At 68.4% G+C, this 11,469-nt stretch overlaps 7 protein-coding genes across 7 annotated transcripts; 3 read left to right on the forward strand and 4 right to left on the reverse strand.

The window, feature by feature from the left end:
* Positions 1-65: 65 nt before the first annotated feature.
* MICPUN_59038 (predicted protein) lies at positions 66-1,274 on the reverse strand (the record flags this gene model as incomplete). Its single annotated transcript, XM_002503041.1, has 2 exons — positions 66-885; positions 985-1,274. The coding sequence occupies 2 exons, from the start codon at positions 1,272-1,274 to the stop codon at positions 66-68; spliced, it is 1,110 nt and encodes a 369-aa protein (XP_002503087.1).
* Positions 1,275-1,496: 222 nt separating this feature from the next.
* On the forward strand, positions 1,497-2,004 carry MICPUN_59039 (predicted protein; the record flags this gene model as incomplete). The annotated part of the gene is made up of 2 exons (XM_002502692.1): positions 1,497-1,664; positions 1,912-2,004. 2 exons carry the CDS (start codon positions 1,497-1,499, stop codon positions 2,002-2,004), a joined length of 261 nt encoding a protein of 86 aa, XP_002502738.1.
* Positions 2,005-2,246: 242 nt separating this feature from the next.
* Positions 2,247-5,950, forward strand: MICPUN_59040 (predicted protein; the record flags this gene model as incomplete). Its single annotated transcript, XM_002502693.1, has 2 exons — positions 2,247-2,499; positions 2,613-5,950. 2 exons carry the CDS (start codon positions 2,247-2,249, stop codon positions 5,948-5,950), a joined length of 3,591 nt encoding a protein of 1,196 aa, XP_002502739.1.
* A 116-nt stretch (positions 5,951-6,066) lies between these two features.
* Positions 6,067-6,762, reverse strand: MICPUN_59041 (predicted protein; the record flags this gene model as incomplete). Its single annotated transcript, XM_002503042.1, has 1 exon — positions 6,067-6,762. The coding sequence occupies one exon, from the start codon at positions 6,760-6,762 to the stop codon at positions 6,067-6,069; it is 696 nt and encodes a 231-aa protein (XP_002503088.1).
* A 250-nt stretch (positions 6,763-7,012) lies between these two features.
* On the forward strand, positions 7,013-8,350 carry MICPUN_59042 (predicted protein; the record flags this gene model as incomplete). The annotated part of the gene is made up of 1 exon (XM_002502694.1): positions 7,013-8,350. One exon carries the CDS (start codon positions 7,013-7,015, stop codon positions 8,348-8,350), a length of 1,338 nt encoding a protein of 445 aa, XP_002502740.1.
* Positions 8,351-8,429: 79 nt separating this feature from the next.
* MICPUN_59043 (predicted protein) lies at positions 8,430-10,112 on the reverse strand (the record flags this gene model as incomplete). The annotated part of the gene is made up of 1 exon (XM_002503043.1): positions 8,430-10,112. One exon carries the CDS (start codon positions 10,110-10,112, stop codon positions 8,430-8,432), a length of 1,683 nt encoding a protein of 560 aa, XP_002503089.1.
* Positions 10,113-10,358: 246 nt separating this feature from the next.
* Positions 10,359-11,148, reverse strand: MICPUN_59044 (predicted protein; the record flags this gene model as incomplete). Its single annotated transcript, XM_002503044.1, has 2 exons — positions 10,359-10,931; positions 11,074-11,148. The coding sequence occupies 2 exons, from the start codon at positions 11,146-11,148 to the stop codon at positions 10,359-10,361; spliced, it is 648 nt and encodes a 215-aa protein (XP_002503090.1).
* Positions 11,149-11,469: the final 321 nt, after the last annotated feature.

Genomic DNA, 11,469 nt, shown 5'->3' on the forward strand with positions numbered 1-11,469 from the left:
CGAAGGTAAAGTTAGCAATGCAAAGTTACTTGTACACGTCGACACACTTGTACAGCGTCTCGTCCTCACCGCGGCTTGGTCGCGGTGATCAGGTTGAACCGTATGGTCCCGCGCCGAAGGCCCTGGTGCATCAAGGGCATGACCAAACCCCCCCTGACCGTCGCGGGTCCGGCGCGAAGTAACCCGACGAATCCCCGCCACGTCAGCGCCGTGCGAATGACGGCTCGCCAGAACGGCGACACCTGCTCGCTCCAGTCCGCGGTTCTCACGTCCACCAGACCCTCGTCCGCGCACAGCCTGGCGTATTCCGCCACGGAGCACCAGCGGGGAAGGTAGTAACCCTCGCAGATCCTGTCGAGGAGCTGGAGCTCATCGTCGGGTAGGGTCTTCTCGCCCTCGCGCAGGATGCGGTGGCACCAGGTGACGATGAGGATGCGCCCGCCCGGCGCGCACACCCGCGCGAGCTCGTTGACGAACTTGCCCTTGTCCGGCATGTGCTCGCCGCTCTCCATGGACCACACCAGGTCGAAGCTGGAGTCGTCGAAGGGCTGATTCAACGCATCCGCGACTTGAAACGTGGACCGATCCCCGAGACCCTGCTCAGCGGCGAGCTCGTTGGCGCGTTTGGCCTGGACCGGCGAGAGCGTGATCCCGCGCGTGACGCACCCCGGCCACATGCGCGCCATGTGCCTCGACGATCCGCCGATGCCGCAACCCACGTCGAGGATTCGATCGACGCCGTCCTCCGCTGTCGTCGCATCCAGCCCGGCCCACTCCAGCGAGCGCTCGATCATGTCCACCTGCGCCTGGACGTGGTCGTCGCGGGGTGCGCCGCCGGGGTAGTACCCGTGGTGCATGTGCTCGCCCCACACGTCTTCCCACAGCCTGCGGGTCGCGTGAAGGTGCGCGAGACGGTCAGGAGGGTGGGAGAGAGTCGCGGGGAAAAACCGAGAGGACATTATTCTCTTCGTGCGGACTGCTCACCCGGAGGATTCGTCGTAGAAGGACGCGATGCCCTCGTTCAGGGTGTCCTTGGCGGAGATGAAGGGCTTCGCGATGTCCTCGAGGTTGAACAGCGAGCGTATCGGGCCCGGGGAGGAGGAGGACGCGCGGCAAACCACGGTGCCCCTCTTCGTTGTTATCGAAGAAGCGGCTGGCGAGGCGGACGCGCTTTTGACGGTTCGGGCGGCCTGTTGCCGGAGGATCCTTTCGTGTTGGGCTCCGACGCGCGAGATGACGGCCGGGGCCCGAGGGACGGAAACGCGCGTCTGCATGGTCTCGCGGGGAAACCGAGTCGATACGCGCGCGAAGAGGCGGCGCGGTCGCGAGTGCCCCCGCCCGCAATGCGTGCGCTTTTCGGGCGGAAAAAGTGACGGAACGGGCGGTCATCTCAGGTCGGTTGAAACGCTGGCCGAGAAAACTCCATCCACCTCGGCGCGCCCCATCGTACCCACACCTCAAGGCGCGCATCGGCACACCGACACGCGACCGAGACAATGTCCGACGACGCCGCGCCAGACACCGGCGCCGCCAAGACCCCGGCGGACTTCCTCAAGTCCATCCGCGGTAAGCCCGTGGTGGTCAAGTTGAACAGCGGTGTGGACTACAGGGGCATCCTCGCGTGCCTCGACGGGTACATGAACATCGCCATGGAACAGACGGAGGTGCGTTCATCTTCCCGTTCACGAGTCACGCGGTCGACGCGCGCGTCGCGATCGAACGACGCGTCGACGGCGTCGAGCGGACGCGCCCGCGCCCCGATCGCGGACGCGCCACCTAACCCTAAAATCTCGCGCCACAGCTGTGTCCAGTCGACGCCGCGTTCGCGTCTCCCGCCCGACCTCACGCCGCATCGGACGCGTCGCTGACCGAAACCATACCCGCCCCGTCCCAAAATCGCGCTCGTTCCAGGAGTACGTGAACGGTCAGCTGAAGAACAAGTACGGCGACGCGTTCATCCGCGGCAACAACGTGCTCTACATCTCCACGGCGAAGGACAAGTGACGATGAGAGAGGGCGAATGGAATCGGCGCCGGCGGGGACGGACGCGGCGCCCGCGGGTACTTATTAGCACATGTTGTAGTAGCATCTTACGTTAGGCTAATCATAAATAGACGTCTGCCGCGTCGAGCGAACCGTGCGTTTCCTTCGGATTCGCTGTCGGTTTGGAGCCATTTGTGTCAAAAAGTTTTTCCAGCTCGGAGGCCGAGTCATCACTCGCGTTCGCGCGCGGACCCGGGCCGACGATGGCGTCGCCGGCGGCGTCGCTCGACGCCGACGCGGTAGCGGCGTATCTCCTCGATCGTCGTCATCTCCTGTCCGCGTTCGAGCTCTACCAGGACCTCATCTCGCCCGGTGGCGCGGCGTCGACGAAGGCGGGCGAACGCGACGTGGTCCGCGACGGCGATGCGGACGCTCGCGCGAAGCTCGAGGCTTTCTTCGGCGATCAGAAGAGGTTCGCGCTGTCAGACGTGCGCGCACACGCCGGTGCCGTCGATGGTGCGCCCCGCGACACTCCCCGTCCCCCGAATCACCGCTCGTCTCCTCCCCCGGACGGCGCGACGCGACGGGATCTAACACTCGACCCGAATCTAACACTCTCCCTCCAACAGTCCCTACGCTTCGCGCGACGGTCAGGGAGCAGGAGTCCCGCATCAAGCTCGCCGAGTACGAGCGAAGATGCGCGGAGGAGGACCTCGCGCGGCTTCGCGAGGAGCGCGAGACCCGCGCGGTGCCCGCCACGCCGCGGAGGAGTCAAAACGCGGATGGCGACACAGCTGTGGTCTTTGAACAAATACACGAAGCCCCGCGCGACGCGTCCACCCCGTCGTACGCCGCGCGCGACGGCTTCCTCAACCGCGCAGAGTGCGTCGACCTGGCGAACGTGGTGCCGATCCCGCCGCACTCGGCACCCGACGACGACGGCACCCCGACGGCACCCCCCGCCGTCTTGCCGGACATCACGCCGGGCGAGCGCCGGTGCCTCAACCTGATGACGCATCAGTACCTCGCGCGGCGCGGATACCGAGCCGCCGCGCTCGCCATGCGACAGGAGGCGACCGCGGGGCAGGACCTCGACGATTGGTCTCCGCTGGGAGGCGAACCGGCGCGCGGGGAAGCGCTGCGGCTCATGCTGCGGCGCGCCAAGGCGTTGGAGACGCTGGACCCGGCGGCGTTTGAAAAAATGCGACGGGAGCGAGACGAACGCGTTCGCGAGCTCGGCGACGTCAAAACGGCCAAAGAAACGCTCGAATCCCAACTGGCGGCGGCGACGCGCGACGTGGACGCGGTCCGCCGCGAGCTGGCCAAGGTACGTGCGGAATACGAAGCGGCGGCGACGGAAAGCGAGCGGTGGAGGGCCAAGTTTGACGAGGCGGCGGCGACTGTTCGACACGTGGAGCGAGCGGCGGAACGGGCTCGGCGCGAAGCCGGTGACTCACCGGGTGGTGACTCACCGGGTGGATCGATGGCACCTACTACGAAGGGTAAGGGTTCGTCGGCGCTGGAATCCGCCGCGCAGGAGGAGGCTACGATTCAAGCGCTGCTGGAATCGCTGCCGAGGGTGTCGCCCCACACTCTCGTTCAGCATCGAACGGAGCTGCTGCCCCTGTACGCTCGGGCGGCGACGCGGGCGAGGCTGCGTTCAGAACGCACCGCCGCGCTCGCGCAGATGTTGTCGTGCGTGAAGCGCCCGGGGTCGGAGCAGCGACGGGCGGTGGCGGAGACGTGCGCGTCCATCGGCGCGGCGATGGGCGAGGAGAGGTGCGTGGACGAGCTGATGACGTCAATCGCGAAAAACTGCGAGGAGCACAAGGCGGAGACGCGAAGGCTTCTCGGGGTGGAGTGCCTGCGCGCGTGCGCCGGGGTGTCCAGGCGCATCGCGGGGATGGTCTTGGAGGAGCTGACGCGAATCGCGACGGGGGAGGCGAGCGCGACGGTTCGCGTCGCCGTCGTCCGAGCCGTCGCCGCGACGCTCGACGCCGACGCCGGTGAGTCACCGCCCGGTGAGTCACCGCCCGGTGAGTCACCGCCCGAGGAAACTCTGGAAACTCCCGGGGACCCCAACCGACGCGACCGATGCGATCCTCCGTCGTCGATCGTTGGTCCGTGCCCCGCGGTCGCCGACGACGCGCTCATGTCCGCGGCGCTGGACTCGAGCGATGAGGTCTCCAACGCTGCGATCGAGTGGCTCGCGCCCGCGCTCGCTCGATGGCGCCGGCGGCTTCACGGGGCGGGCGTCACAAACTCCGCGGTGCCCAAGTTCGCGGCCGCGCTCGAGGACGCGCTCGGGGAGATCGTTCGAGGCGGAGAGGACGCGCGGTGGAGGGTGGGCACGCTATCGCGCGCGCTCGAGGCGCTCGCGATAGACGGCGGTGACTCATCGCCCGGTGAGTCATCGCCCGGTGACGAGTTTGCGTGGGTCGCGAGGTGCGCCGCCGCGACGGCTCGATCCGAGGAGGGGTGCGTCGCCGCGGTCGCTCGCGCGGTTCGCGCGCACTGCGAACGCGCGGGGGGAAGCGTTACAGCCGTTATCATCCTCCCGGCGATTCTCGCCGCGACGGCGTTGAAGCGGCGGAGGGACGAATCCGCGGGGTTGGCCGTCGCGCTCGCCGCCGCGGCGCCGTGCGCGGGGGAGGGCGCCTACGAGCGTGTCGTCCGCGAGCTCCTATGCGCCGACCCGTCCACGAACGACGACGACGACGACGACCGCGACGGGGACGACGACGACCGTTACGACGACCGTTACGACGACGATGCGTTCGCCCGGACGTCGTACGCATTTGAGTTTGCGTCGCTCTTCGACGGCAGGCACCTCGCGGCGAGGACGGTGGCTGCCCTGCGCGCGCTGATTGAATCGAGCGACCGATTCGGCGCGCCGGATGAATCGAGCGACCAATCGGATGCGCTAATTGAATCGAGCGACCAATCGGGAGCCGCCACATCGATGCGAACGACCGACTTATCCCCGCGGATCATCGGAAGAGCCGTCGCGTCCGTCGGCGCGTGCGCGAGCGGGCTGGACGCCGACGCCGTCCTCTCCGAAGTCGTCCCCATCCTCTCCGCCGTGATCGACCGCGCCACGGGCGCCAACGACGACGCCACAGCTGTGAACATCATCAGGCGCGAGGCGCTGAGGGGTCTCTGCGCGTGCGCCGAGTCGCACGCCGACGACGATTCAGTGGTGGACGCTGCGCACGACGCTTTGAATCGTTGCGTAAACGAATCGTTCGCGGACGGACCGGGACCAGGCGGCGCGACCGACCGCGAGACGGTGGAGGCGGTCGCGGAGATGTTGGGGCGAGCGGGGATGAAAGGGTTCGGCAGGCACCGCGCGAGGGCGGCGGCGACGCTCGCGAGGGTGGCGTCGCGCGAGGCGGCGGCGGCGGCGGCGGCGGGGGCGGGGGCGAGGGGGGGTTTGGGGGGCGGGGGCGGCGGCGGCGGGGACTTCGCGGACGTCGGCGCCGCGTTGTTCGCGTCGATCCGCGCGGTGCTCTCCGGGGGCGACGACGGCGACGACGGGAGCGCTCTGTTCGAAACGCTCGCGCCCGCGCTGCGTCGCATGCTGGACGCGGGCGACGCCATGCTCGACGCGAGCGACCGCGCGTTGGCGGAGGCGATGCTCCGCGACGGGGACGGGGGCGTCGCGTCGCCGCCCGGTGCGTCACTGCCCGGTGCGTCACTTCCCGGTGCGTCACTGCCCGGTGCGTCACCGGCGACGCCGCCCTCGACGAGCGGTAAGAAGAAGAAGAGGTCGATGTTCTCCTACGCGTACGGAGGGGTGCGGAAGCACGCTTTGGGTCTGCCGAGCCGCGACCCGGAAAAGCGGGCGGCTGCGGCCGGGGCGGCGGTTCGGGTCGCGGGGGGAAGCGTTACGGCCGTTACGGGTTGGACAGAGGCGGGAGGATCGCCCGCGGTGCCGACGGTGTCCATCGAGCAGCTGCTCGGGTGAGACTCGGGGGATCCGGGCGCGTCGGTGGCGCGCGAGGCGTCCGCGATGGCGGCGATTATCATGGTTGAAATATTCATCAGAACGAAAACGACTCGTCGACGGCGGGCGCCTCGCGTTTACTCGACGGTGACGACGCCGCCCACCTTGGCGAGTTTTTCCTTGATCGCCTCCGCCTCCTCCTTCTTGATCCCCTTCTTCAACACGGCGGGCGCGCCCTCCACCAGGTCCTTGGCCTCCTTCAAACCGAGCTCGGTGATGGCCCTCACTTCCTTGATGACCTTGATCTTGCTCGCGGCGTCGAAGGACGCGAGCTTGACGTCGAACTCGGTCTTCTCGGCGGCGGCCTCCTCGGGCGCGGCGGCCGCGGCACCGCCCGCGGCGGCCGCGCCGCCCATCGGGACGCCTCCCATCGGCATGCCCATCATCGGCATCGCGGCGAGGCCGAGGCGCTTCTTGAGGATCTCCGTGAGGTCGTGCACCTCGAGCAGGGTCAGCCCGCAGATGTCGTCGGCGAGGCGGACCATGCGGGGGGAAGGCTCGCGGGCGTCGTCCTTCTTATCCTCGGAAGCCTCGGCGTCCGCGGCGAAACCGCGCCTGAGCGCGCCGCGCGCGTACACCGAGCCCGCGGCGGGCGCCTCCGTCCTTCCGCGCCCTAACGATCCGGCCCAATCGCCGGACGAAGCCATCGCGGTCGATCGCGCGCGCGTCTCGGCGCGAGTCGCGAGGCCGCGCGCCGCGTTGGACGTCGCCTCGGACCGACCCAGCACCAACGCGCGCCTCATCGCGAGCTGCGTGGCTCTCCTGCACGCCATCGTGTTCACCACCGCGTGTGGCGCCTCCAATGCTCGTCGACAGCGTGGCCGTCATCGACTTGAGGGTTTGCTGGGAAAAAAATACAACCGACCGTTTTTATTCGGGAGTTTTAGCGATTTTCCGGTCCACGACTCAAGAAAAGTCCGAAAACACGGTCGGACACACGGTCAACCCTCGAAGCATCTCGTCACGAAACGGTTGACGGTTCCGCGAGCACGTAAAAGGATTCCATTCCCCCCGGCGGCCGGCATGCCGACGAAGGCGAGCGCGGCCCCGGCGCCGCCCGGCGCACCCGCGCCGACCCCTTACGAGGAGCACCACCACTACCGGTTCCGCCATCCCGACGTCAAGAACACGGTCAAGGCCAGGCAGCGCTCGTTTCGAGCCATCCAGGTCGAGCGCGACAACACGCACATCCAGCGCAGGCTGAACGAGCTCAGGCGCGAGCCCGCGTCGAGGTTCCACGCCCCCGACGGCGAGCTCAGCCTCGTGCCCAAGTCTCAGCGAACGTACGGCCCGCGCGCCGCGCCGAGGCGTCGACCGGAGTGGGACGACGGCGGCGGTCGTTCGTCGTCCACCAGCCTCCGGGACGGCGAGAGACGGAAGAATCGTCAGAATCCCTCGTCGCCGGCGGGGGGCAAGACGCAGACGAAGGAGCGACGCGCGCGGCACTGGCCGCCGCCGCGGTTCCCCCGCGGGGTGTACGCGGAGAACACGGAGGTGATGCGGCAAAACGCGTCCCTCCAGCGCAGGCTCGTGAACCAGTACCGCGCGTCGAGGGACTCTCAGCTCGTCAGAGAAGGCAAAGGACGGCCCGTGGATGGGCTCGCGCTGTGGGCCAAGCGACTGGCGGTGTACGATCCTCATCCCCCGAACCGCGCGCGAACCACCGACGCACGAACCGGCAAGTGCGTCAGCACCGGCGTCCCGAAGACCCTGACAGTCGCGCGGTGCAGCGCCACCGGGCTGTTGACCTACTTCGGCGCGGACGGCCACAGGCTACGCGAGCACCCCGACTGCCCCGGACTCTACTACTGCGAGAAGTGGTTCGACGAGTTCGCGGAGATGGACGCGACGATGCAACGCGCGGTGATCGACTACGCGATCGAGTGCCGGTCGAAGCGACCGAAGGAGCGCTCGTGGCAGCCCGCGAGGGCGCCGGGCGAGTCGTGGGTGGTCAACAGGCACATGAAGCTCTCGCTGATCCTCATGCGCCGGATGGCTCGAGCGGATCTGTTCGAAAACGCGAGCACGCTCAACGCCTCAAACGTCTCGGGCGACGATCGTTACGAGGACGACTTCGAGGACGAGGGCGACGCGCCGGTCCGATCCGCCGCCGGTACGACCCGGGCTGGGACGCCGCTCACGATGGACGAGATCAGGCGCAGGGTGGAGACGTGCAGACTGCGGGAGAGGATCGACGACGAGGAACGGCGGAGGGAGCGGCGGGAGATTGAAAAGTTGGGCAGGGACGAAGCCGTCGCGGCGGCGGCGGCGGCGCCCAGACGGGAGGAGATCGCGGCCGAGGGCAGGGCGGAGGCGGAGGCGGAGGCGGATGCGACGGATGCGGACGCGACGGGGGTTTAAAAAATACGAAGGTACCTGAAGGTAATCCCCATTCGCAAGCGTTCTAAATCCTCCTGCGGTGCTAAGTGTTAAAATACTCTCACGCGTACACGCGCGCCTGCCCGTCCGCGTGCGTCACCAGGAGGTTATGCCCACACTCGTACATCCCCGTCACCGCCCCGCATCTAATGTTATCCGCGGGCGCCGGCGTGATCCGCTCCAGCACCCACCCCTCCACGCCCGACTCGTCGCGAACCCTGCGCCCCCACGTGCACATCCGCCCGTCGCCCAGCCCCACGGTGACGTGCTCGCGCCACACGCGCACGCACGTGAGACGCGCCTTTGCGAGGGATTCAATTTTTGAGCTTTCGTCGTTCGCGATTCGGATTCGGGGCGCGAGGGGGGCGTTTCGTATCTCGCCATCCGGACCGGGCGTTCGACACCACGCGTACTCCTTCGCCTCGCCCTTCGGCGGCTCCGGCGGCGGTTCGTATCCCCAATGGGGAAGCCCCCACGGCTTCGTGGGCACCCGTCGTCGCTCCCAGAGCTTCACGCCCCCGTCGGTGCCGACGGAGACGAGCCACAGGTGGCTGTCGCACCCGGGCCAAAATTCTGGCGGGCCCGGGGGTTCCACCGGTTCATCCGCGTCCTCGTCGCCTTCCCCCGCTTGGCCTCCCTCCTTCGGCGGGGGCGCGGGGGGCGCGGGGGGCTGCGGGGGGGGGAACGCGGGGTGCTTGCCGAGCCATTGGATGTCGACGACGGTGGGATGCGCGTGCAGCGTCGCCTCGAGTCGGTACGGGGGAAACCACGGCTCGGGCTCGGGCTCGGGCTCGGGCGTCGACGTCTGTTCCTCTCCCCCTTCGTCTCCCCCTTCCCCCGTCCCGGCACCGGCACCCGCGCCCGACGCTTCGTCTTCTCCCTCCACCGGCTCCACGGGCGGCGGCCTCGGGTCCGGTTCCGCCGGGTCCCTGGCGTACACGCGTATCCGACCGTCGAGGCACCCGGTGACGAGTCGGTCCGACCCGTCGAGTTCGCATCCGACTTTGCGAAGTAAACGCGTGACGCCTTCCGGGTGCTCCAGGACCTGAATCGTCGCCCAGTTCCGCGTCGGATCCAGTATCCGAACCGCGTGCGTCATGGAACCGAGGTGGGACCCCACGGCGAGTGCGATCGCGGGCGGTTTCGCGACACAGCCGGCGTCCTCCGGCGCGTGCAAGCCGACGACGGCGTTGACGCATCCCCCGGCGCCTCCGTCGAACGCCCCGACGCACTTCCACGGTCCGTCGTACTGCGCCAACACGCGCTTACGCTCCGTCCGCGCCAGCCGTAGCTCCTCCATCTCGAGACCGACCTCCTCCGCGTTGTCGTCGCCGAGGTCGTCCAATGGGAGCGGGTGCTTCGGCGGCGGTGGCGCGCGGTCCTCGCCGTTCGGTTTTTCGTCGCCCGGTTTTTCATTCGGGGTGGGTTCGGGGATCTGCGAGGGATGCATGGCGGCCTCGCCGCTCCTGGTCCACACCCTGCACAGCCCGTTCAAGCCCGCGCTGATGATCCACTTGTCCGCGATGGTCGCCACGGTCTTCACCGCGTCCTCGTGCGCCTGCGCGCGCTGCACCAGCTGGAAGGATCTCGTGGGCAAGGCGTCGTACTTGGCCCAGAATCGCAGCTGCCCGTCCCAACCCGCGGTGACGCAGTGGTCGCCGTCGACGCAGACGGACGATACCTCGCCGTCGTGCGCGTCGGGAACCACGCGCTTGGCGCTGTTGACCAGCATGAGCGGCGGCATCTCGCCCCGAAACGGCGCCGCGCCCTCCCCCAGTGCGTCACCGCGGGTCCCCAAAACGGGCATTTATTTTTACCTCCGTGTGTGACGATGTTTGTGAATTGTTTTATTTCAAACCGTGGGCGCCGTCGTTCTAGCCGTGGCCGTCTACGCGTCGTCGTCCATCTCCCCCTCCTCTCTCTCTCTCCGTGTCATCTCATCGCGCGTCGTGTCGTCTCACCGTCCGCGTCGTCGTCGTCTCGCGCCCGCCTACGCGGCCGTCGCCTCGGCGGCGGTGTCGGCGGCGGCGGCGGCGGTCTTAGCAGCCTTGCTCGCGGGCTCGACAGCTGTGTTGTCGGCGTCGGGCCCGTTCTTGCGCTTGGCCGCGACGACGCCCGCGTCCTCCTCCTCTCCCGCGTCATTCTTCGCCTCATCCGCATCTACCGGCTCCACCGGCGGCGCGGGTTCGACCGCGAGCGGCGGCGTCTCCTCCGCGGCGGACGCGGCGACACAGCTGGCGACACAGCTGTCGACACAGCTGTCCACCTTCGTCGGCGCTTCGTCGGCTTCGTCGGCTTCGGCGGCGTCGGCGGCGGCGCCGGTAACGCCGTCCGCGGGCGGTTCCGCGGGGGCGATCGCGACGTCGGCGGCGTCGACGTTGGTCGGGGGCGTGTTCTCGTCTCCCCGCTTCACGACGACGTCGCCGCTTCCCGGGCGCTCGTCCCCCTCGTCTCCGGGGGTTTCCGCGGCGGCGACGGCGTCGTTGTGTGCGGGAGCCTCGGCGACGGTGGGCTCGGCGACGGGGGCTTCCGCGTCCGCGGGGGCTTCCGCGGTGGACTCGATCTTCGTCGGAGCGGGGGAGGGAGACGCGCGCGCGGACGGGTCAGCGCGCGCGGGAGGGAGAGTTCGCGCGAGGCGGGAAGGGGAAGGGGAAGGGGAGCGGGAGGAGGAGGAGGGGAGGGGAAGGAGGGAGGGGGGAACGCACCGGCTCCTCGACGACGACGACGACGACTTCGGCGGTGGGCTCGGCGGGGGTGGATCGGGTGGTGGCGGGGGACATGGCGATCGGTGTGGGGGTGGTCGGGGCGGGGTAGGGTCGACGGGCGGCGCGGCTCGAGGAGTGGGGAGGCGTTCGCGTTCCCCCCGTTTCAAACGAACTGAAGGAGGCTTCGCGGCGCGACTCGGCTAATTCAATTTTAGCGGAAATCGTATGGGTTGTTAGTTTGATTCGCTGCCCGAAATGGTTACCAAATTATACGCACTAAATCGTACGGGAACCGGTCACGCGCGAATCACCGCCGGGAAACGAACGATCCGAGCGAAATAGAAAATGACTCACGGTGACCGATGACAAATCCGACCCCTATCCACTGTGAGAATC

This window comes from Micromonas commoda, chromosome 6 (genome assembly GCF_000090985.2).
Source record: "Micromonas commoda chromosome 6, complete sequence".
NCBI lineage: Eukaryota > Viridiplantae > Chlorophyta > Mamiellophyceae > Mamiellales > Mamiellaceae > Micromonas > Micromonas commoda.